This window comes from Toxotes jaculatrix, chromosome 11, assembly GCF_017976425.1.
Source record: "Toxotes jaculatrix isolate fToxJac2 chromosome 11, fToxJac2.pri, whole genome shotgun sequence".
In the NCBI taxonomy this organism is placed as follows: Eukaryota; Metazoa; Chordata; class Actinopteri; family Toxotidae; genus Toxotes; species Toxotes jaculatrix.
Window position 1 is genome coordinate 20,587,047 of NC_054404.1, and position 24,449 is coordinate 20,611,495.

The 24,449-nt window shown below is 42.9% G+C and overlaps 1 protein-coding gene across 1 annotated transcript in view; it reads right to left on the reverse strand.

Annotated features, from left to right (window-relative positions):
• Positions 1-24,449, reverse strand: part of LOC121189823 (inositol polyphosphate-5-phosphatase A) — a 140,613-nt gene that overhangs the window by 19,013 nt on the left and 97,151 nt on the right. Inside the window, exons 9-11 of the mRNA XM_041050290.1 lie at positions 23,056-23,140; positions 6,422-6,517; positions 5,889-5,963 (exon numbers count right to left, since the gene is read on the reverse strand). Of these exons, the coding sequence (XP_040906224.1) occupies positions 5,889-5,963; positions 6,422-6,517; positions 23,056-23,140 (256 nt within the window). The remainder of the gene's footprint in view (positions 1-5,888; positions 5,964-6,421; positions 6,518-23,055; positions 23,141-24,449) is intronic.

The following is a 24,449-nucleotide window of genomic DNA, read 5'->3' on the forward strand; positions in this document are numbered from 1 at the left end:
ATTAATTATCTGGGAGATGAACAGGTAGCTTGGGCACCTGCATGACTGCCTCCCTGAGAGACTGACAGCAACGTTTCCCAGCTACCCCGGAGGACCTCGAGGTAGCTCCACCCTTTCCTTTCAGACAGGAAGACATCAGGATGGAAGTGAGACATGTTCGTTTAGTGGTAAATGGGGCTATTGTACATGTTTCAAACACAGCGCTACAATTATGGCCTGATGAAGACCTCATCCTAGGCGGTGTGAGTCTGACAGCGGTTGTAAGGCAGCTTGACGTTAATGACATTACATTGGTGTATTACATGCAGCGATATGTTGACGGATACATGATGAAATTTCAATGTGGTGCACATGGGTGATATTTGGAAGGACGTCCTCACAAAGTGGAGACATGGGAAGAGGGAGGTGGATGTCATGTGAGTATTATTATATCAGCATAAGGTAACTACAGTCTTCCATCTACGCTGACATATTTATGTCGTGCATGTACGACCATCTATACATTGTTTGTCTTCACACGACTGTTGAGTACATGTGTAAATAAGCCAATTTCGAGTATGTGCTTTCACAGTGACGCTGTGTGTGTGTGTTTGTGCGTGTGTGTGATTGTGTGTTAGTGGTGTAGAACAGTGGCCATTACTTGCAGGCAGAGGGGCCTCCCAGGCGGAGTCTCAGTGGTTCAGGAGGGCAGATGTGCGGCATTCATCAAACTCACACTGCCGGGGTCACAGGAGAGACTCACACACTGTGGATGAGGGATGGCAGAGCAGGGGATGCAACCCCACGCTCCACCGTACACCCCATCTTACCATCCACCCACTGATATCTTCCTTTAGTGTGTGTGTGTGTGCGTGTTATAGTCTGACTGATGGAGGCTTTTTGAGGCTGACATCAATTTTGATAGAGTTTAAAAAGTGATAATTCACTGTGAAGCTGAAAATTGTGAATGAAAAAATAAAAATAAATATTTTTATACTGCAGTACTGCAACTTTCACAATCTAAATACTTCCTCCAGCCCTGATCAACACATCCTCCTGTGGTGCTGTAATATACTGTCTGTTAACTGACGTCATGTTCATGTCTTTGTCTCCTTCCAGGTCTTAACTGTCATTGCTGTAATTGTTGTCAGATGGTTATCACTTGTCCACTTCATATTTGTGGTTGTCTGAGCTGTGGAGCTCACAGCTAATGGAACGTCAGCCTGAGAGTCATTTGTTCCCTGAGTTTGTCCTTCAGGCACCGTTTTGTCCCAGACTTGGTGCAGATTTAACAGGGTACTTACAGTATGTTGCCCATGAAGAGGCACAGTCTGCTGTTCACAGCAAACACCACAGATTACTGTCCATGAAAGACTGTAGTCTGTAAAGATGTTCACTGACACGTATCTGTAGCTATTTTTAGGTGATGGTGAATCCTCCTGCCCAGAGGTGGGTAAAACTCATATACCTGTATATATACACCACTACACCTCTGGAGGAAATACTACATAGCAAATGTTTTCGTCACGAACAAGGCTTTTTTAAACAAAATCTGTAATAATGAAATTATACTGTTGCTGCACTATGTTGCTTCGACAACTGCTGGGGGGGCTGGTCAATTATTTTCCATTAATTTAAATTTATTTTTTAAGAATTGTTGGCACACTGTGTAATGAGAGGGACATTTTACTGCTGGACAGAAATTTCTTGTTACCTACTGATAGTGATATATTTGGAGTAAAGTAACAGCAGCCAATATATTGATTCATCAGTCTAGCTGTAGTGTGTGTGTTTGTGTGCAACACACTGAGATTCACTTATTTAGCAATGCATGCTTGTACTGAGAGCTCAAATCAATAACAATATTCTGTATCTCCACATGTGTATCTCTGTGCGTGTCCACAGGTGTGATTCTGTTTGTCTGAGGTAAAGCACCTCAGATTATAATTGTGTGACACAGTTTAAACAGCAGGGGACGAACAGCATATGGCTGTGTGTACGGAGTGTGTGCCTTAAGTGAATGTTGAGTAATTCATTCAGGTGAATGGAAAACCCTGCAGCCACAAATTTCACACTACATTTCATCCCAGGTCAATTAAGCATAATGCTCTGCTGCTCTGGTAGGTCAGTGGCTTAAAAAAACAAAACAAAAAAAAAAACAGCTTATATTGGTTCAAGACCTCATGACTTTATAAAGCCAGGAGAAGTCTGTCAACCAGAAATGACCTTGGGAGTTGTGGAGGAAGTGGTGCGAGATGATGCTGCTTCGGCAATATCACAGAGGGAAAAAGATGAAGAAGTGTCTGGGTAAAAACTACCCTGTCATGGGCTCAAATTTCTGACTTTGCTTGGATGATCAGCAGGCTCCTAAATCAGAGTGGTAGTGATAGTTAAGAGGCAGGAAGTTGAGGGAGGTAAAAAAAGAGGGAACACAAGGTCTTTGGCCCCCAACTGTCCTCCTCAGTGCGCTGGAGGAACGTCCACCACCTGTAATTGTGCTTTGATTTACGCGTTGTCAAATATCGCCTGTGACAACACCTGCTGCCATTAAAACCCATCAATAAACGCTGGGGTGAAAGGTCATTTAATTTGATTTTTACACCTCACACTTGGCTTTCATTGCAGGGGCCATATTTTTCCTTCTTTTTATGGGATCTTCATTATTTTGTGAGGAAAAGCGATAAACTGTCACTGACAGGGGGGCGCGGCTGATTGGTACTGAGATGGGCCAAAACCAAACAGAACACAACACCTCAGTGTGCTGCAACACTGTACTCTTATTTTCATCATGTTTGCTAAAATGTGTAGTTGAGAGGAACGTTAAATAATGTAGAGAGGAATGAAATTAGACGACGACTGATTTTTGATACAATGATCATAAAATAACCGAACATTAAGGTCACAGTTTTAACCTTTTCAGCTCAGAAGTATTGCTGGAGGAACAGGCTATGGCAGAGGTACATAAAGCTGCCTGTGTGTGTGCGATCTGCTCTCATAAGGCTAAATAAGAAGTCAATACTTCCCTGAACCGTCCTAAAGTCCAGCTAAACTAAAAGACATAGCCCAATGCAGCATCAGTTTATATAAATCCTTTAAGGTCAGATTTCATTCAGCATGGCTTCTGTATTACCACTTAAGAGCTTTGATGGCTAAAATATGAAAGAACTTTGGACTGAAGCAGCATTTGTTCTTTATTTCTTTATGTCCCTCTCATGTTTAAAACGTCTCTGGGCTTTTGAGTAATGCAGAGGGCTACGCTGCTAGCATGACAAGGAGAGGCAGGCCAGACAGAAAGGTTCATCACTTACTACAGCTAGTACACAAACACACCCTCCTCCCCTGGTCCCCCATCTGCCGACACCACACTGATAAAGTTACAATAAAGAGATACTGAAACAAAATCAATGGGGACGGCCCTGCGGGTGTGTGCTCCTGGAGAGGAAGAAACTGATGCACCACACAGACGTGCACAGTACGCATGCGCGTGCACACCCGCACACAAAAACACACAATCACGCTGCTCCCGTCTCTCCACCAGAGCAAGGCCCCGCGGTGCCCCTTGACGCCACGAGCACCCGGAAAATTTAATCTTCCCAAATACTCATCAGAGCTCTCCATCGTCCCGCTGTGACAGCGCTGGGGATAATTAATTATACAATTTCGATGGGAATATCGACTAAACAAACCTATTAATCATAGCAAAAGTCAATAGGCATGGACACATTCAATCATGTCCCGGCCAATGATTACTCCTCTCAAAATACAATAATTATTTTCAAGAGCTGCCTCGAATTAAATTTCTGTCAAGCTGGTACAAGTCTTACAGTTGATGAAGGATGCAATGGATTTTTTCCCCCTTCCCCAGTGGAGGAGTGTGAGGAGGAACATTTATCCATTTGGAAAGGTAGTTTGTTTTATAAGGATCATAACATGGTGTGTTTAACTAGACCATGACCATCAGATTATCTCTGATGCCCCCATTATGTCATCCATCTTGTCTGGCTTGGTGGGGAGGAGGAGGGGGAGGAAGGGAGGAGGAAATGAGGGGGCACCTCAGCCTCCTACAGCTACTGTTACACATTCAGGGTTCCTATATATTTCTGCTGATCAAATTCAATAATGTCTTACAGCACAATGTGCAGAGTCAATACCTGGCAGCATCTGTGTCTTCCAAACTCCATCTTTGGTTAATCAGTTGAATAATGTCAGTGCCTGCTGTTTTGGTGGCGGCTTGTTAAAATGCTTTTACAGGGGAAACACACTGACAGAATAATATTTACAGAATAATATTTATCTGGAAAACGTTGATTATTTTTCTTAAAAAAAAAGACCACATCTCCCATCAGTGGCTCAAGCAGACTGAACTGTTCATACAAGTGTCACCAAGTATTACTAAACCCACAGAACTCCCAACCCACTTTATTTTAAAGGTTCAAGATCAGAAGACAGTGTCCAAAGATATCAATTATATTTGATATCAAAGCAGGGTAAGTCAGGGTTCATTTTGGGGGAGCATCATGTAGCTACCGTGAAGAGCAATAAATATGAAATATTATCTAAAAGTATGAGAAACATGCACCTCTATAGTTCAAGAAACTTAAGGGAGATGTGCCTAGATGTGCCGTGACCACAAGGGCTGCATTCAGTCCACAAATATAAAGCAGAGTCTTACTGAAAAAGAGCATCTGTGCTCAGCAAATATACACAGATAAGTAAACATTTAACATATTATGTGTTTTAGCCTGCTCAGGAACCAAATGAACTGAGATAAAAGCAAAAAAGTTTAGACAACCATAGCAAAGTAACTGAAGGGTCTTTTATACACTTTTCTGAGACTGAAAACTTACTTGACACCAACTATGCTGTCCTGATGCATTAAGAGCCAAATCATCTGACCATCAGTTTGGCCTTTTTAGAATATTCAAATATTCATCTGATTCATGGGCATGCAAACAGACAAAAATAAACATATCATATCATATACATGATACAAACTCTTTGCAGAAACACATCATATCACATACAAACAGTAATTAAGTCGACGTGACATCATGCTGTACGTTAATACACCTGACCGTGACTTAGAAATCAAGAATATTTTTCCCATATTGATAGATATCGTGATTGTGTTAGCAAACCTGGAGAACCACAACTTCAATCATTAATTTTGCTCCAATAAAGAATTTCCTTGGAATGAAAACTTTCTTGAATATTAGAGAATCATCATTTTATTCTTCCAGTGAAATTTCATAAATAATAATACTGAATAATCCCCCAGAACTGATATTATGTTTTTACATGATGTAGCCAGAAGTGTAAATAAACTCTGTGCTTCCAGTCTGCTGAGACCAATGGCTTCACGGGCCATTCTGTTGATGTGTATATGTGTGTGTGTGTGTGTGTGTGTGTGTCCAACTTTCAGCTATTTAATGTAATATATAGCCACATAAAAGCAGAAGTGTGTACTGGGTGTTTCTCTTGTGAAGACACTTAATACTCACCTTATCTACTCTCAGTCTCATTTAAAAGTTATTCCAAAGATGTTTGGCTTCTCAGTTGGGACAAAGAGACTGTGTGTTGAGCCAAAGTGATGTGAGGACATCAGCTAAGGCATCTGCATGACACACAGCTCAGCAGCTGCAAATGACTTGTTTGTATATGTACCTTTACACTACCCTCAAATTGAATTTTGTAGCTGCCATGAATCTTTTGAATTTAATTCTCTTGTGTTCTTTCACAGACAATCAGTTTGAAATTTAGTAAATGGCAGCCATTGTGACTATGCAGCGAAAAAAGATATAAATATATATATAAAGTCAGTTAAATAATAATTAAATTAAATAAAAACAAGAGCAAAGATAAAAGAGTAGATGAATATAAAAAGGGTTAGGAAGCACAGGGTGACTTACTGAGGTCCCATTGTTTTCCCGGAAAACGTCCTGGTTGACATAACTAAAAAGCTTCTTTTCAAGCTGAAGAACAACCTGAAACAGAGGAGAGAGAAATGTAGCTCTGATTAATACCAATACTAATGTGTTGCTGCAATTTGTAATTAGAGCACTAATGAACAGCAGCAGCAGCAGTAGAGGCAGACAGCACTGAGCACTGTGTCTCACTGAGACTTCATACTACTTCACATCACATGTTAACACAACCTGTTAACTTAAGGTATAGGGATCGATTGTTCCCAGCTTGCTATGGTGTTAGCTGTTAGCACTACAGCTACAGTAGTTCACCAACTAGATGAGCAGCTCCCTATTTTACTAAGATGGGCAGGTAAATTTTCTTTTGAGACGAAAGAAATTTATTTATTTTTATTTGAATTTAAAAAGGTGTTAGTATGAGAATATTATTCAGATTAAGTTTATAAATGTCTGCTCGTTTTAATACGGTTTTGACAAGAGAGAATGGTGACAGGCGGCATTAATGCAGTACAGCTTACCTTTCGGTCATTATCACTTTCTCGGAATATTAGCTTGTCGACTTCATTGGTGTCGGCGGCTCTGACTGTCTGCATGGTGGCAGTGGGGCAGAGACTCTGGAGGCGAGAGAGGAAGAGAATGAGTGATCGTGAAGACGGAGGAAAAGAGTGTGAAGTGTGGTGCCAGCTGGGTGTTCATTAGAATAAAGAAAAAGAACGATACTAAAACGGAGAGCATTTATGAATTTATATTTATGTTTTTATGTTATCAAGACATTCATAGGTAACTTAAGTACAGCTACCCCCCCCACACACCATCACATACATACACACTCACACACTGTGCTGTAGTTTGCTGTGGTTTAAGAGCTGCAGCCCTTGTACCCAGCCCCATTCAAGACACTACACTGCATTTGAATGATTTTTAAAGAACCATCCCACAAACTACCACCTCACTGTCCCTTCTCTTTATCTGGGTGTATGTACTGACCCCATGGACTGTGTGCATGGTTAAATTCCCCTTTGTAGACTCTTTTAACAATTAGTTAAACATTCGACCATCTGTGTTTGAAGACAGTTGAATGAGGTAATCCCTCAGCCAGTGGTTCCCATACCACACGGCAGAGACTTGGTGACCTGATTGAAATTCAAAGCACAGATTAGATAATCGGGTCAAGCCAATATAGCGAGCAGAAAAAGGCCCTTTAGACTGAAATGTCACAAATCAGTCCTGCTTCGGCCACGAAGAAACCGCACACCAGATTAGAACAAACACCATGCCCTGAGAGAAAGTGGAACAACTCTCTGCAGTCTCTCCCCCCCGACTGCCTCAACCCCATTCCTTCATGCTCACCCCCCTCCCCAAAAGCAACTTTCTAAAGCCCTAACAAATCGCTCCATCTTTCACTCATTTAGGCCATCCAAATGCAGGGTCAATATGGTCCCCTGGCAGCCAAATGCTAATGCGCTTAAGTGCGCTTAAGCAGCTTTGTGCAATGAATAGGCCAAAGAAGGAGCTAGTGAGAAGGGCAAGAGATACTTTCCCTGTCAAAAAGTCATTGTAGCCACAGCTAGCAAAGACAACCACAGAAAGTCATTTTTTTCACTGATGAGTACCAAATGTGGTCATGTGGTAAACTTCATGTTCACTACTTTTTTTTCTTGTTAATCTTAGATATAAGTATCAAAAGCTCCAACCTTTGCAGAAGGTCTAGCAAAGCTTGTGAGTTTGACATTTTTAAAAAATATGTTTCTCAAATAGGCTTTAATGTTTCCGGATTCTACGAGCATCGGGCTCTTGTAGCTCTTCCAAGCGAGCCCCCTTCTGTCGTCCGTGCTGCAAATCCAAAAGTCAGTCAAGCAGAAATCCCTGGCCACCTCACTGCTACTACTGAAGCCAGAAGCTCACACTGCTTACTGGCACAAAAAGCATCAATATTTAAAGCACCGAAATAGCCCTTCTATTCATGTTCAAATGATTTTGATTATCCAGTAAGCGAAGCTTGGATCAAAAAAAGGGCTCTCCTTAAACATGAATATGCTCTTCTTAGGCAGTGGTACACCTACATAGAGAAGTGCATGCAAATGCGTGTCAATGTGAAAAGAGAGAAGACGATACATGTTGGATTCTCCTTAGAGAGGAGTGGGCTGAGTGGTATTTGTGTGCGCCTATACCTTGTGCCAAGAGTGGCACTGCATGGAAGGTTCAGTTAGGAAAAAAAGACAATTAGCTGATGCTGCCTTTTCTGGAAGGAAAAATGTCTTTTCCCAGAACGATTGCACTCTGGATTCCTGCGTGAATTAAACTGTTTTAGCTTCAAAGAAACTAATGATTCCATCTGCAGATTTTATAGTCGCCCTATTGCAAGAGCAACACGAATGCTGAAAACAACTCGAGTTGCAGAGTTCTGCACATCCTTCTAGTGCAGCCAGTCCTTCAGGTATCCTGGACTGCACCCTTTGCATACTACTAGATGCTGACATGTGACTGATTGATCCAATCATAAGTTCACTGATTGACCAATCAGTGTGTCAGTGCAGATGGCGGTGGCTGATTGCACCCGATTGATCACAGCTATCCTCCTGTCGTCCTCTTTGAAAAACATCCGCCTCTTCCAACACACACACAGCCTCAGTCCTTGCTCATCCCTGCATCTGTCATAAGCTCTGTCCACCAAACACTGAGATGGGGAAAATGAGAACCCCATGCTGTCACTTAAGGCTATATCAGTGTAGTGATGTCTCCTTCCTACTGCCAGCAGAGCCCAGGTGCTTGTGCAGAATCTCTGAACAGATCTCTCCCTTCAAAGTTTCTGCCTCCTAAGCACATTATATGCAGACACGCTCTCACTGACCACCCTAAATGATATTACCATAATTCATTTGGCTGCAATTAGCTACTTATTTGATACATGCCAATTAGTCTGAGGAAGGGAGAGGGGATGGGGACAGGCAATGGGAAAATATTAACAGGCAGCTGTTAGAAAAAGCAGCAATGGTTTAGGAGACAGTAGGGATGTCTTCACTCCTCTGGTCTCCTTAACTGATTCTGCAGAGTGACTTGGTAATACATCCCTGCATTATGGGTCACAGGTCAACACTTAGTGTTTGTAGAGGGCCAGAGGCTGGGGGCTGGGATGAGGGGTTGCCGAGGAAGGCGCTGGCTTTGTGCATCAATGGAGGATAATCTCATGACTGTCGAAGGAGGAAGCGGCTGTTTAAAAGAGCTCTCTATTCCAGCTGCTCTCCTTAGAAGAAAGGTTAAAGCAATCTGTCCCACTTCAAAGGGCAAAGACACACACACATTCAAGCCTTCTGTCTCTGGTCCTGCCAACAGATGGAGGCGATCCACTGTGCCCAACTTAAACACCAAGAAACCCACACACAGCACCACGGCATTCCTGACAATGCATATCAAACACAGGGGTGTTTCACAAGTCAGCAGTTAGAAAAGAAACCCAAAGAAAACAATGTTAAATTAGAATTGCACTGCAAAGGTTTAACAAGCAAAATATAAATGTATTTATCAAAACCAGTAAAACTTAACCAGGTTAGCAGTGGCTTCATTGTTAGCCCAATACAAAGCTGGATGAAAAAGGAGGCTATTCCATATTTTGCTCATTGTCAAAAAATCCCACAGGAAAAAAAACAACAACAACGAAAGAAAAAACAATATGCTGGTCCATCTCTGGCCCTGTAGTTTCTACTGAACATGTAAATCTTTAAAAACAGGTCACAAATAGATAATTTCATTTTCATAAAGGGCAAACTAATTTCATAAAACAGCTGGGCACTGTAGTTCTTGGCAAATGTTACCCAAACAGGAGTAAATGGTGTACTTGTTGGGAACTATTTTTAGCTGTGGATTAATACATATTTGGTAGGTTAGTATTTGCGGCCACAGGATGGTGTACATGGGATTGAGTCAAAAATAGACTATAATGTCTGTGTTCATGGTAATGAAGGAACATTGCACAACACCCAGCACAACAGTGAAGCTCACTCATGTGTTTTTAATAGTTTTTAGTTCCAACAATGGAGCTCTATATAGTAATCTTCACACTTGGACATTGGCTCTGACAAATCAAACCGTTCAAACCATGACACAGAGTTGAGATCCTGTTTAACTTTATATCTAACGACCTGTTCTTGGTTGACTGTGTACAGTGTTTATTTGCTTTATGAATTTGTCCATACTGACTCTGATGAAGACATGGTAGTCTGGTTAGCAGATGTCAGTTGACTTAGTATTGTTAATACAATCAGAATCACAGTCCGCTAAGTGTGAGCAAGTAGCAGATACTTGTAACATGACAGGGTACCAGTCAATGCCCATTCCATCCCAACTACTCTGGGGTTCATACATTTATTCCTCCCGCCCTCATCCCACTCCCATGCAATGATTCACACTATTCACTAAACAGTCATTCCACCAATATAATAATCCACTGAGAGCATTTAGAACTCAGCAATTAAACTTCAATTAGGTAGAGAGAGTATGAGACTGTGCGCAGAGCGAGAGAGACTGAGGATGAGTACACAATGAGCTAACTATTCATTCTTCATTACCACAGGCAGGGGACAGGGGCTCCCCTTTGTGTCGGCAGGGGCAGCGGCATTGTCAGAATGTGCCATTATTCTCTCGTTGCCACGCAAAGCGGGGCTGCCAGCTGAGTTAAGGTGTGCCAGCAGGGCTGGCAGGTTCAGCATGAATTGCTTAGCACTCCGATCACTTTTCTTCCGCTCGCCACCGTTCATCACGCCCATCTCGCATGCATGATTGCGACATCTGCCCGGGCAGGGTAGTAGGGGGCATCCAAAGTAGGCAACAACAAATTTGGCCTCCTGCTTTCCTGCCAGCTATTACACCGGAAAGCCAGTAAATCAGCTGTGACCCTCCCCACCCGATCTGACTGGACACAAGCCAGAGTTGTCCACTCCACTCTCCCTGCGGCCGACTAATTTAATGCCTCCAAACACGGTGGATTCATCACTGACACACACAGCAGGCTGGCGAGTCAACGTGGAGGAGAGGTGAGAGTGGACACATTATCACCCACAAAGTTAGCCTGTGCGTGACCTGCTGGTCAATGCTTGACCCTTGTAAACCTGGCCTGTGTCACCCCTAGCAGCAAGTAACACACACACAAACTCTCACCCCTTCCCATGAACTCACTGAGCTGCCTGAGAGCTGACGCTGAGAGTTTTTGGCTGTGTGTGCGTCGTAGGAGGTCTCCTAACCTGCCACGCCCTCGCCAAAAAACTTGCTTGGAGAGGTAAGAGGGTGTGCGAGGTAGTGATAATGTGCCCTATTTATCTTGTGCATTATAACATCTGGGAAACTTCTCTAAAAACAATGGCGCGCATTGAGGGCTGCCATTCTGGCTTTACCTTCACAAACTGGCCAAAAGCATTTGTCCCCTCGGAATGGATAATGGACAGGCCACAAATCATTCAGGACAACAGGACGGAGGGGTGTGTGCGTGCGAGAGAGAAAATGAATGTATGTGTATGTTTTGTGCGAGTGTGTGTGTGTGTGTGTGTGTGTGTGTGTGTGTGTGTGTGTGTGTTCCCCCCTGGTATTTAACTTCTCTGCTGGCCCATTCTGCAGGGCCCCGCAGGACAAATTGCCCTGCATGGTTGTCTTTGAGAGGCAGTGCAGCGCACAGAGAAAGGGACAGGGCTGAAACACAGGGAACAGGCCTATAAAAATTCATCACTTTGACCCTGGTGACCTCCCACTACTGGGGGGTTACACACACACACACACACACACACACACACATACACACACACACACACACACACACACACACACACACACACACTTGCCCACCCACCCAAGCTAGCAGTCTCAGCTGGGAGCAACTACTCGGAAATGATCCTCAAACATTTTAGGTAAAGATTCATACTAAGAGAAACACTCAGTAACTTGCACTCAAAGACTTAAGCCACAGAAATGAACTAAGCCTCCTATCTGTCTCTTTCTCTCTCTCTCACACACATACACACATACACACACACACATACACACACACACACACACACACTAGCAGACACAATGGCTATGGAAAAGCCTTCTACGCAGGAAAAGGCCACCAGATGCTTCATTGTGACTGTGTCTCTGTGTAAAGTAGTGGCAGTAAAAGGAGGGTGGGTTCTCCAGAGGCATATTAGTCCCAGTAAGAGGAGGACATTGTCTCAGGCTGGGCTCTTGACACATTACTGCCACCTGTACAAAGAAAACCTAATGAGAGATTTAATCTGAGAAACCTCCCCTGCCACTTTAAGTCAGCACTTTGAAACCAACCGTGGCAGATGTCCTCAAGACTGTTTAACGTACCAGCTTCTCTTAACCTCTCAATAAGGCCATGCATGCTTAAATTGCTCAATAGCCATCTTAATGCGGCATTCATTTGAATGTTGTTAGCTGCAGTTGTTATGTTTTGAAAAGGGAGCTTTGTGATCCGAAGGAGCAGCAGCAGTGGTACAGCCTTTCACGCTTTCTTTTTAAAGCTTCAGACTTAAAAGAAACATTTATCCTGTTAATGAAGAAACAAAATCACATCCCACCGTGAAGCAATAATTGTGGCACATTTAAACGTAGCCAAAAGTGGAGCACCTGAAATCACTGCACTCTCATTTAATTTACCTGTTCCATCGTAGCTCTAGCTGGGAATCAATTAAAGGAAACAGACAGTGAGGTAATTTGTTGTTGCTGAGTCAATTACAGAATATCGAAGGCCCAATCAGTGACTGGTGATTAGTGACGGTCCAATAGGAATGTAGTCTGTTGAGTTCATTACTCTGGTATTCGATAAAGATCAGGACCAAACAATTAATGAAAGTCTAATTCTGTACCTGTTCAAGAGGGCTGCAGCATGGTTAGCACTGTACTACATATGTATAACAGAGGCTGTTTCAAATGTTGAACGTTGTCAACTTAATTAGACCAAGATTTAATCCATTAACACTGATTTCACTGGTTTTTTTTTTCTTTCAAGAAAAATAGAAAAGACGAGATTTTTTTTTTTCTTCTCTGTAGCAACAGTTGAGCTACCAGGGCAATTGATGGCTTTTTCATCCAGGTGACCAGCTATCTTCCTCCCAGTGTGCACTGGAGGAGAAGACCCCAGTGAAGCACAAAACCCTCCTCACACACAAAGAACATTGATTCATTTGGAGCACCACCCTTTAATTTGTTTGCACCATTTCATCTAAATGATGTGCTTGTCCACCAGGGTGAGAGAGCGAGGTGTAATTCAGCCAAGGAAAGGGGAAAGAGGAAGGTATGGGGGGGAGGGGGGTCTTGACACCCCACCACAGGGCGCTAGGCAACCATCTAGTGGGTGGGCTTTGTGATACATTTTACCAATTTTTCATGCCCATCCCTCTTGATGTGACCCCACTCAGGGCCTTTTATGCCCCTGACAGCTCTGCGCAGGAAAACATGCTGCCACTCTGATAGCATGAAATCGGGAACAAAGACCCCCAGGGAGAGGAGAAGGGGGCCACCGAGGCACACTGTGCTCCGGTCCCGCCTGGCTCTGGACACAAACAGATGTTAGGCCAGCCCCGGCTCTCTCTGCCCCCTGAAAGAGGAGGCCCTGCAGGAGAAATGGGCCTGAAATGCATTGTTTTGGGCCTCCTCTAAGACAAAAACTGGAGCCACTCCTTCTGAAAGAGCCCGGCAATATGGCCGTCACAGATAAATCACACGAGGGGGACTGAGAGAAAGGCCCATGAATTCTCAATGTGGCCCTTAATGGGCCCTCTTAAATATGATGGGATATTTGTGTGTGAATGGAGCCCAGTGACTTTTAATGTCAGGTTGCAGAGTTGTTTAAAAGCCCATGGTGCCAACACTGAGTTTACAGCTGTGTTACAATGAGCCATTCTGTAGGAACATCACTCTGCTGCTGACAGTAAAGATTCACACAGGGAGACCTGTAGGCCATGTTGTTTAAATAAATACTAGCACTTCTTCTGGCTTCCTTAACAACAACAACTCATACTCTTTAATTCTGTAAAGAGATGAGCCGTGGCAAACAAACACCATGAGTTAAAGCTATCACCTGATTTGAATAAGAACTGTGACTGACTTGTTGAGTGGGTGGTGAACTCAGCCATGTGCAGCCATTCTTATAGAGGCTGCTATTTTGCATATGCATTAGAACAAACTATAATGAATATAATGTGGGAAATGGCTACGGAGTCGGTGTGCGCGCATGTTTGTGCACAACCCCCAGAGACAACATGTGTTATCTTGGCAGGCACTCTATCCTTCAGAGAGAGAAAAAAAACAATTATTGTGCTGTGCTTTACAAAGGCTGAGGACTGCATTAGTCAAAAATAGACTGACATCATACAAGTTGGACACTATGTGCCAGGCACAAAGAGATCCCTATCCTTCACAGTTTATGCCACATTTCATCTGGACTAAATAATAGCATCACTGTTAGCTGCTGCTGTTCCTCCTTGTGATTTCAAAGGCAGGGTCCATTTCAAGTTACAGAAAACAAGACAAACCATCAATAAAGAAAGAGATAAAGAAAGCCTGAGCTGGAAGTCAAATGTGATTATTAATGATTTATAGAGAGATTACATTGTTCAGAAAAAGTGATGGATTAAGCAAAAATGACACAGAGTCGGTATTGAGATCACTTGAATTCACAGACCGATGGGATTATTCAGTAATTAGATTTGGAAAAAAATATGTCATTTCATGTCATCATCTGCCGCTTATCTGGGTCTGGGCCCGGTCGCGGGGGGCGAGTGCCACCCGGTTCACAATGCACCGAAGTCCTACAGAACCTCCCACGGGTGGTAGGCCCATGGGAGGCGGTGCCACCCGAAGTGGGGCTCAAACCCACGACCCCGAGAGATTAAGTCTTGTGCTCTACCAACTGGGCTAACCCGGCATGGAAAAAAATATGTTGTTTGCATAATCTTGGCAACCACAGAGACTAATCTCTATTATTTTGAATAAGCTGTATAAAAAAAAAAAGCATTATTAATAGCTGCAACATGTGTCTGAAATCCTTACACTGATAGAAGGCTCAGGGACATTCATCATCTTATAAATGTTGCTTTTACTGGCTCAGCGTCCATATGTTTGTAACATTCTAATATATAATGTGCTTTTCAAAAATGTTATGATTAATCTTTCAAGTCATTTCTTAAACAAAAATGACAAACTGTAATTCTGAAATGTGAATATTTGCTTGTTTTCTTAATTTTCTATAATACTAAACTGAGTACCTTCGGGTTTCACACTGCTGGTTCAACAAGAAAAGTAAAGACAGGCATTTTACAAACAAAATAATAAATCAATAAATCTAGAAAATAATTAGCAGCTTAATTAATAATAATTATTAGCTGTGGCTCTGATTTGATGACATATGCTGAGGAATGCTAGAGGATATTTTCAGATAAAGAGGAAATGGCTAGACAGGATGTTAAAGACCACACAGGACAAAACAGAGAAGAAAGACTGTTTATGGGGTGAAAGAGAGAAGAAAGATGACAGCTCAGAGTAAAAGAGAAGATAAGTAACTGAAAGAATGAGTGAGGAAATACTTTTGGGAGAATCAGGGTGTATTTAGGAGCATTTTGAGCAACTAAGTTGTATGCAAGTACTTTTATATTTGACAGCATTTTGCAAATTACCGACTTGGCTTTCAGCAGAACTCTGTTATACAAAACAAACAAAAACAAATTACCCTGATACAAGTGCATCCTATTTCCTCTAGTGTCAAACTTCTATAAACAACCATAAAACTATTCTGAGAGAAGGAATGACAGAGCAGAAGGAGTGCAGCAAGTCTGGAGTAAAAAGAGACATCTCAACTTTGGCTCCAGCTGGAGAAGACAGCAGTGGCTAAAGACCGGGGAGTAACTCAGGCTACATCCCTGACCGGGCCCAATCCCAGGGGCCTACAAGGCAACCGACCCCCCCGACCCAGGCCCTGTTGGTGCCAGGCTCTGCGCTCATCCTTGGCTTGGTTTGTCACGCCATCCCACCGTTGGCATGGTGTTCCCAGCTGCCAGTCACAGTGCCCCCCCTCCAAGTACACAGTGGCAATAGCATGGCTGGCGCCGGGCTCAAACGGCCTGTTGTTAATGAGCAGGACCAACAGAAGCCATTGCTTGTTCTTCATTTGCCAGCGTTTTAATTATATGGACAGCGCTCCCATCAAAGCTGCATCGTTCAAGTTACGCCCTCATAGCTGAACTCTTTTTTCCTCTGTGTCTTCAGTGCTGTATTCATTAGCATCGAAAGCAAACACAGAGAGGAGAGAGAGAGAACAGACGCTGTTGTCTACAGGGAATAGTCTCCCTCTATATCCAGATGGGTTATCTGTGATATAATGGGCCCTCATTGTGATAGATTGGACTCTTCTAGCCAGATAATATGCTTTTATTGTATTGTAGAGAAACATCTCCATCACAGGCTTCACCTGTGAGGCCATAAACAGGTGTGGGTCAAACAGTAGGTGTTAATAACTCTGTTTTAACATGCATGGTGCAGTAAATGGGAGGGGTTTACTGCATCAGGACAATTAAGACAGTGTCAGGTGGATTGTCTTACTCAGAAAAGAATATTGATTTAGTAGGCCTCAACAAACCATGAAGAGGATTTGTAAATACAATTTGGTGTAGCAATAAAATAGTCAAATACAACCCCCCTAATGCCTCCTCCCAGAGAGCTGAGTCTTGCTAATGCTCTATGTTTGAGAATACATTAATTAAAGAAGGAGAAGAGAACATTATTAACACTGTTGTGAAAAACTATGGCATAAAAGTGTGTGTCAAGTTTTATTTAATAAACTTCCCTTTTTGCTCGAAATCTGATTAACTACATGAGAGTTGGTGTGTGTATGTGTGTGTATACATCCGTGACTCCGGGTGTAAATGCATGAGTGTATCTGGGAAGCTGAGGGCAGCCAAGGAGGGTCGCAGTCCCTAGTGTCAGGGGTTCCACAGAACAGAGGCCCAATCAGTGCTGGCCCACTGGTTAATGGATGGATGGCTCCCAAAATTAATTAGCCTGACTAATGTAGTGTACACTTAATTACACTGGCCGCCTTTTGATTTATAGCTAGCCAGATACACACATGCTAGTCAAAGTCAGACTAAAAAGAGAAAATTGTTTAGCCTTTACTGGTGCAAATTATTTACCCAGACTAGGTTCAGCAGCCAGGACAATGGCTGTCAACTATTTGATGAACTGACAACATGTTTTGTTTTCTACGGTCGTTTAAAGTGTGAGATCTATAGCAAACAAATCTAAAAACAACAACAACAAAAAAAAAATTAAAGAAAATTACAGTGCTCCTTGATAGAAAGTCAATTAAATCCTTCTTTGATTCTCTTGAACACTTTGCCAGACTTGGTCATAGCGATTACATTTCTTCCAAAATTCAAGTTTGGCATCTACAAACATGCACAGAGCCTAATGTGTAATGTATAAAATTCTGTACATACATGCAGCAATGAGCATAAATAAAGAAAAGAAGGCTACAAGACTTTTCCTGAACATGTCTCCCAAAAATCGCTTGCTTATATTTCTATCTCCACTGTCATGGGCATGTGAGTGACTCCACAGTGTAAAAAAACAAATGATCTGTCATGTTGGCCTGTCATTACCGAGCATTTTACAGCATTCATTAGGAGTGGGGCTAGACTGGGGCCCCACCTTTAATTTCATGCTGCTCAAGCGAGAGAAAGGACACAGGACAAAGGAAGGAAGATTGATGCCTGGTCCGGCCCTCTGCACTTCCTGCAGACGCAGACAGGGGGTGCTGATCCAAGCCGCTCTCCAGTCAGTGAGAGGCCAGCTATCCTAATGAAATCTGTCCATGTAGCAGAAGATCAGGCCCAATTAAAGCAGCCCCACGCCATGTCACGGGGACAGTAGATCAAGTCAGCAATTAACCTTCCCGTTGGCCTCTATCAATCCTTAAATTGGAGCAGGCCGGCCAGCAGCACACAATCTCTGCAGATATTAAATTTACATTCTATTAAGTTTAATTAGGAGGGATTTTAAATATACTAGGAGTCCAGGCACGGAGCCCTGAGCCTGTCATCGACACCGCTGATTCACGGCCACTGGTCACCTCAAGAGACACACACACACTCTCTCACACACACCACCATGCACCTACCACCTTCTAACTACAGCATGGAAACAAGAAAAAACTGTGTTTGCTGTTGGTGTGAAAGGGTCAACAGGGGTTATTTGACCTGGCTTCATGACTGAGACCCAAACAATGGAGCTGGCAACGGCTCAGCTTTGGCTTGAAGATGGTGTCCATAATAAGATCTTTTGGGGTTACAACAGGATAACTACAGTACCCTTATTTATACTTCAAACATGATAGATATGGGTAGTTATTAGTGGCTTTTTTTAAAAAATCACCTGATCCAGCAGGATTTTCATTACAGGACCATTACTGCCTTCTCCAAAAGATTCGGCATCCTACTCCTACTTGACGCCACTGAGATTCTGATCAGCTGTACCTGCAGAAATATTGTCTACTGTAAATCTGTCAGCCCCATCACACTGGTTACAGTTCACCTTCAGACATGAACTAGAATCAAGGCTCATTAAATGCTTCTGAAAACAGAAAAAACTGCTTCAGTCTGAGGGAGTGTGAGGTCAAACTGTATCCAAATGATAATGAATGAATGATGAAAATAAATAATTGCTAATGCTGATTCCTGGAGCAACTACAAACCAGATATCGCAGTGTCAAACTTCAGAGCAGCAGTGACAGTTTAACTGTTTACCAATAAAAGTTGGTTAGGGTTTGCACTTGTATTTAATCGCGTCGATGTTTACACAAGATTCCTGTAACAGACTACATGACTAGTCATAAAAGAGACTGAAAATAAGACAGAATGGAAGTGGGTGAGAAAGAGAGATCAAGAATAAATTGAAACTTGTTCATCTTAATTGAGGCATTGAGTTTTGGGGTGCATTATATTGGAAGTTCATTTATTGTAACAGAGGATGAATTTTAAGAACAAACTCAACTATCTGATTGAAATTTCATTACAACAATTGCCCGAAACTGTAGTTACACCAGACTGTACATATTGAATTTACAGATTCTCCAAAATGGCAATGTTGACAACCCGTTTAACTCACTCAATTGTACAAGACAGTATCTGAAGTTTTGTAGTAATGTGTCTAGAACCTTGTAGGAAAATGGGTTGAGCCCATGTTCTGGTCTCCTGTGTGATTCAAGGGGTTTGTAAATAAAAGATGTGTAATTCAGAACAATCCCTTTGAAGTCAGATGCGAGCTGTTCACATTCAGCACACAGATGACCTTTGTTAAGCCAAAGATCTTACAGAGGTCTCTGGGCCCTTTCTGAAAACTCCAGAATCAGGTCTCACTTGTTAAGAGTCAAGATCTAATTTTGATGCAACAGGTCTGGGACAAAATACGCCGCATCTTTAGTCAGTTAATCGCTACTGAATGCGGCTTGAACACAAGCCCCCCGTAAGGGATTAAAAGAAATCACAGGCAGCACATCCGCAAGTGGACTGTGAAGTATGTGATTCTCCAGACAAAAACTTCGCTTTGCGGTTTCCTGTTTTATCAGCACCGATGCAAAGCGTGATCAAGCCAAAGCATGATCAGACCCATGGGAGAGGAAAGAGGAGGTTGGTGGGGACTGGACCACCTCCAGGCTGCTCAGCCCTAGCATTAGTCTCCACGTGGCTGTGTCCTTTGTCTGCCAGTCAAAGGGCCGCTGAATGGGGGTCAATTGAAACCAATTCCCTCTGTCGGACACAATTAATGGGGTTGCCCGGGCTGGGCAGAAGGGGGGCGGCCGCGGGCCTTTGGTTACTGATCCTGCCGCACAAGCATGCCAGGAATTTGCCACCTGGAATTTGCCCTGTGACAATAACAAATCCACCCCCTTCCAAACCCACCTCTTTTTCTGTACACACGGATACATCCTAACATACCCTCTGTCCCATCCACCCACCCACAAGGGAGGATGGGTGACGGGGGAGTGGCTAGTGGTTGTCCACAGTCTAGTCGCCCACAATAGACCAGAGACAGAGAAGAAGAGAAGTGGTGTAGTGTGCAGCTGTGGTGAAATCTACTGGAGTACTTTCTGAACCAGTGACTCTCAAAGTGGGGCCTAGGGATCCTCAAGGGTGCTTGAGGGTTGTCCCCTGGTTTTCAACAAATCAAAAAGACAAGTAGTTACATTTTGTGATTATTTCACCACCTTAAGACAGTAAAAGTATCTATTCATCTGCATAGCTTTTTTGACCCTTTCCTATCGATTGTACATGGAGAGAGAAAAGTGAGGAAAGCAAAAAAATGAGACAGACAGTGAGAATGAGAGCCGGCCTCTCTGTGTCTGAATTAATCTTCGGATAAGTATGGACGATCGATCCACCACCAGCCCATCTACAGTTAAGCACTTCAGTGGATGTGCACTAATTGTCCTGTTGACATTAATTGTCATTAAAGGGCTTAAAACGGCCTCCCGCCTGTGAGTTACATCCTGCACCAAGGTTGCAACCCATTTGTTTATTGGTGATATCACAGCTCTCTCTGCCGCTAACACACAGGTCACTGTTAAATCAGACAGGTTGACCACTGAGCAGGACGGGTTTATATGAAGCAGTGCTGCCCCCTTTAATGGCACGTTTCTCACAGATGACATCATCAGTCTTTTCTGTTGTCCCCATTAAATGGTCAGTATGTTTGAGGAACCCTCATTAAGCTAGAGGGAAAATGTCTAGGTGTGTGTGTGTGTGTGTGTGGTTTATACCATAGCCCACAGCTCTAACTTCCTGAGGGGAAGTCTAAAAGGCCCCCCTGCATTGCCACCACACCCCTTTAAACGGGGTGAATCAATCAGATTCATTTGGCCTAACAAATTGGTTTGTGTGTGTGTGTGTGTATTCACTCTGGATGTGAATAGGGGGCCAAGGTGCATAAGAAAGGAGCTGTGTGGAGGGGAGAGGGGGCAGAGATGGATACACACCGATGCAAGCCTAACACATCCCTCCAAAAGGGGTCGTGACCCTTACTGCACTCAAACAGCATTTCAGAGTGGTAGAGACATGGAGAGGGTTAGAGCTGATCTGCCACAGAGCAGCACAGGGAAGGAAGCTGTACAGCTCCAAAAACATCTCATTTGACTTTGGCTCTGTTGAGACCTGGCATTAACATGTGTCTCGTGTGATCCATGGACAGTGGACCTCTCTTAAGTACAGGTGTGGTTGCACCCAAGAAGCACTGAGGAGATCTGAGATCCCATCACGCCCCAGCCCACATTCGGAGGTGGCCTGTGCTGCATGTGGCCACATTCTTTTAAGAGTAAGAACACAAATGTGTCCCAGGCCACACTGAAGGACCGCCTACTCAACTGATGTCCCCTGTGTAAGCAGATGTATGGATCCATTTGCAAACAAATACAAGTTGTACAAATTGCGTAAGTCAGCTTTGTCCACAACCACTGGTGATAATTGTGAAAAGCCCATAGAGACAAATTACGAGTGCGTCACACATTTTGGGCAATTTGGTTTTCCTGGAACACGCTCAGGAATAGACCCAGTCTGTGTTGTTTTGATCTCTTCTTTCTCTTTTGCTTTCCAGCGGATGGGGCATGGGAAGCGTATCTCTGCCTCCCATCGGTTAAAAACAACAATGCATTTGATCTTTGCAAACAGGATTGAGGAACATGTTTATTTGCATATAAAGTGGAGAAGTGAGATCCGATCACAAAAGGTCCTTCGAAACGCATGCGAAGACACATGCTAATGCCAGGTGTGAACTGACGGACTTAAAGCTGTCCACTTGTGATCGCGTCACTCGAGAAGCAAGTTAATGCTACGTCTGAACAGGGCCTTTGTTCGACTGAATGCTTTCCTTCCATCTTAATGCATCCATGCTGCATTAAACTAAGTATAGGCATTGAAAACACATTTTTCTTATAAAACTGAGTACCATCTCATATAACTTAATGTGTAGAACACGGGGTCTTTTTTAATCACACTTATGCTGATAAGATATAAAACAGCATATCACTGATGTAAAATCACAGTGGTGACCTAATTATATGCCAGGTGACATTTAATTGCAATAGCTGACTTCTGAATAGCCTCAGTGTTTGCACATCTGCTGTTGTGGATTCTGTACTTGGATTTATTATCTCCAAAGCAACGCATGTTCACATGATCAGTGGGTTAATGTGACCTAATTACAGAACCAAAATCAAATATACTGCACAAACTTTGAGGCAATCAATCAATGCGCCCGATAGATTGCTGAGTAAAAGCATGTGATGACCATCCCATTTAGCTGGGCATTTTAGAGAGATTGATGATTTACTGCACCTCTAGTGGCTGGATGACTAAATTACAAAAGGTTTGCTCTTGCATGCCACACAGAGTGAAGTCCTTCCTAAGTCATTTGAGCAAAACCCTGCCATTCAGAAAGCTTTCCCTCCTCTTCCCTTCTGCCATGAATGGGGCTCTGGTTGAAATGAACAATGCCCACACCTTGAACAGGCCCACTGATTCGAGGGCCATTGTGCTGGAGAGGAGGGAGAGGATCGGCCAACAAGTGGTTCTCCCACTCTGTTATCATAGGACTCCACTGTCTGCGGTGGGCCTTTATGACTTGTTATGCCACTAACCCCCATCGTGTCATGGAGAATGTAGAATGACTGCGCTACCTTGGCTCTCACTGGCCTCATTTGCACCAAGAGAAGGAGGGGAGGAGGAGGAGGAGAAGGAGGAAGACAGAGGGGAGGGAGGGAGCAGGAGAGGAAGGGAGAGAGAAAGAGCAGTGAATGGCACCATAACATAACAATGCACTTGGAGGCTCAGTTGGCAAACACAGCTGGGCCAACCACGGTGAAGCGTTTAATGAGTCATAACTCTAAAGGGACAGGGGCGTACTAAAACCACTTTTACTATATTGCACTCTCTCTCTTAATACACACAAACACAAGCACACATACACTTTATATCACTATGAGTTTGATAGTACTTAACCACATATGTATATAATATATTAGCATACAGTTGTGTGCAGATTTGCCCATATTGCATACATAATCTATGTAATTAGCCTTCCATCTTTAATTCATCAAGTGTAATACAAAAGCACTCACCTCAATAACCTGCTTAGAGTCCAACCTGAAGTTAAAGTCCCCAAAGACAAAATATGGCACCTTTTCATACCGCTGGTCCGTGATCCTGCAAAACATTAGAGCCACTGTTTTAAAGCATCATAGTAACCTCTGTGACAGGTGCTGGCAGCCTGAAAACACATCCCGACCGTAATCAGCCCAAATTATTCGCATTAATGATAAATAGCAGAGGAGATTCTGAAAGACATCATCTTGGCAAACATCAGCATTAGGTGTCGAAGACTTTTTAAGCTGCCATTTGATGATCCCCCTGACCTCAGGGTATTTAATTCATGAAGGCCACAGCACCACCTAGTGGTTTGAACACTTTGATTAGGAGGTTTTCACCTCTGTAGAGAAGAGTTTTTGTAAGACATTTTTTGAGTGTGTTTTGGTACATTAATTTTAAAGCATTGATGATTTTTAAGATCGTACACAAGGTTTTGATGTAATGATGGGGCAGACAGAAAAAAAGCACAGAAACACGTGATCTGAAATACAATTTTTCAGTAAAAACATGAGGCCTATGATGAGGATTTATAAGTTTATAGATGAAGATGATATATTGGTATTTAAACAGCTTTTAATCTTGAAAAAAAAAAACCAATTCTGGACAAATGGTCAGGAGAGAGATTAAAACCAGAAAAACTAATGTTCCAACTATACTGGCCTAATAATACTGTCACCCTCAGAAAACCATGTATTAAACACATCTAATGATATGTTCAATTCTCTATGTGCAACCAGCATCCACATCATCATTGCACCACATTATGTTCATCCTCTGGGACTAGTCTGATGTTTCTGAATCCATGCCGGTTTTCAAGTGAACATGGTTTCAGTTCAAACTGTTAATTCTCAGCAAACACCAAAATTAAAAAAATAAATCTTGATAATTCACTCTGATAACCTGCTTTGGCGGTGAAGCAAATTAAAACCCACTTTGCTGAATTGATCAAAGAAAGAGTAATGTGGCCCAAACTCTCTGACTCTCTAGATTTGTTTGTGGGTTTATGGGTTTAGACCTTGAGTCAGAAGCAGACATGAACTGATTGAAGGACTCCATCTACCCACGCTGCCACAGACTCGGCCTCAGTAAACTGACTCCTGTTTGTGCTCTTTTGATGCCTCTTAAAGGTCTTTAAATCCAGCACATTTTATTGCCTCTTGTCTTGCAAATGATTTTAATGCACTGAATGCACTGCTTTTTAAGCCTGAGAGTGTAGTGTCAGAGGATTCATAGAGTATAGATCCTCTTTGTCATGAACTACTTCCAAATCTCTAGAACCTCACCACAGCGCCAGCACCCCAGTGCTTAAAAAAAAAAACATCTAAGCGACATATAATTAACTCCTATGCCTCATCACTTACTTAAA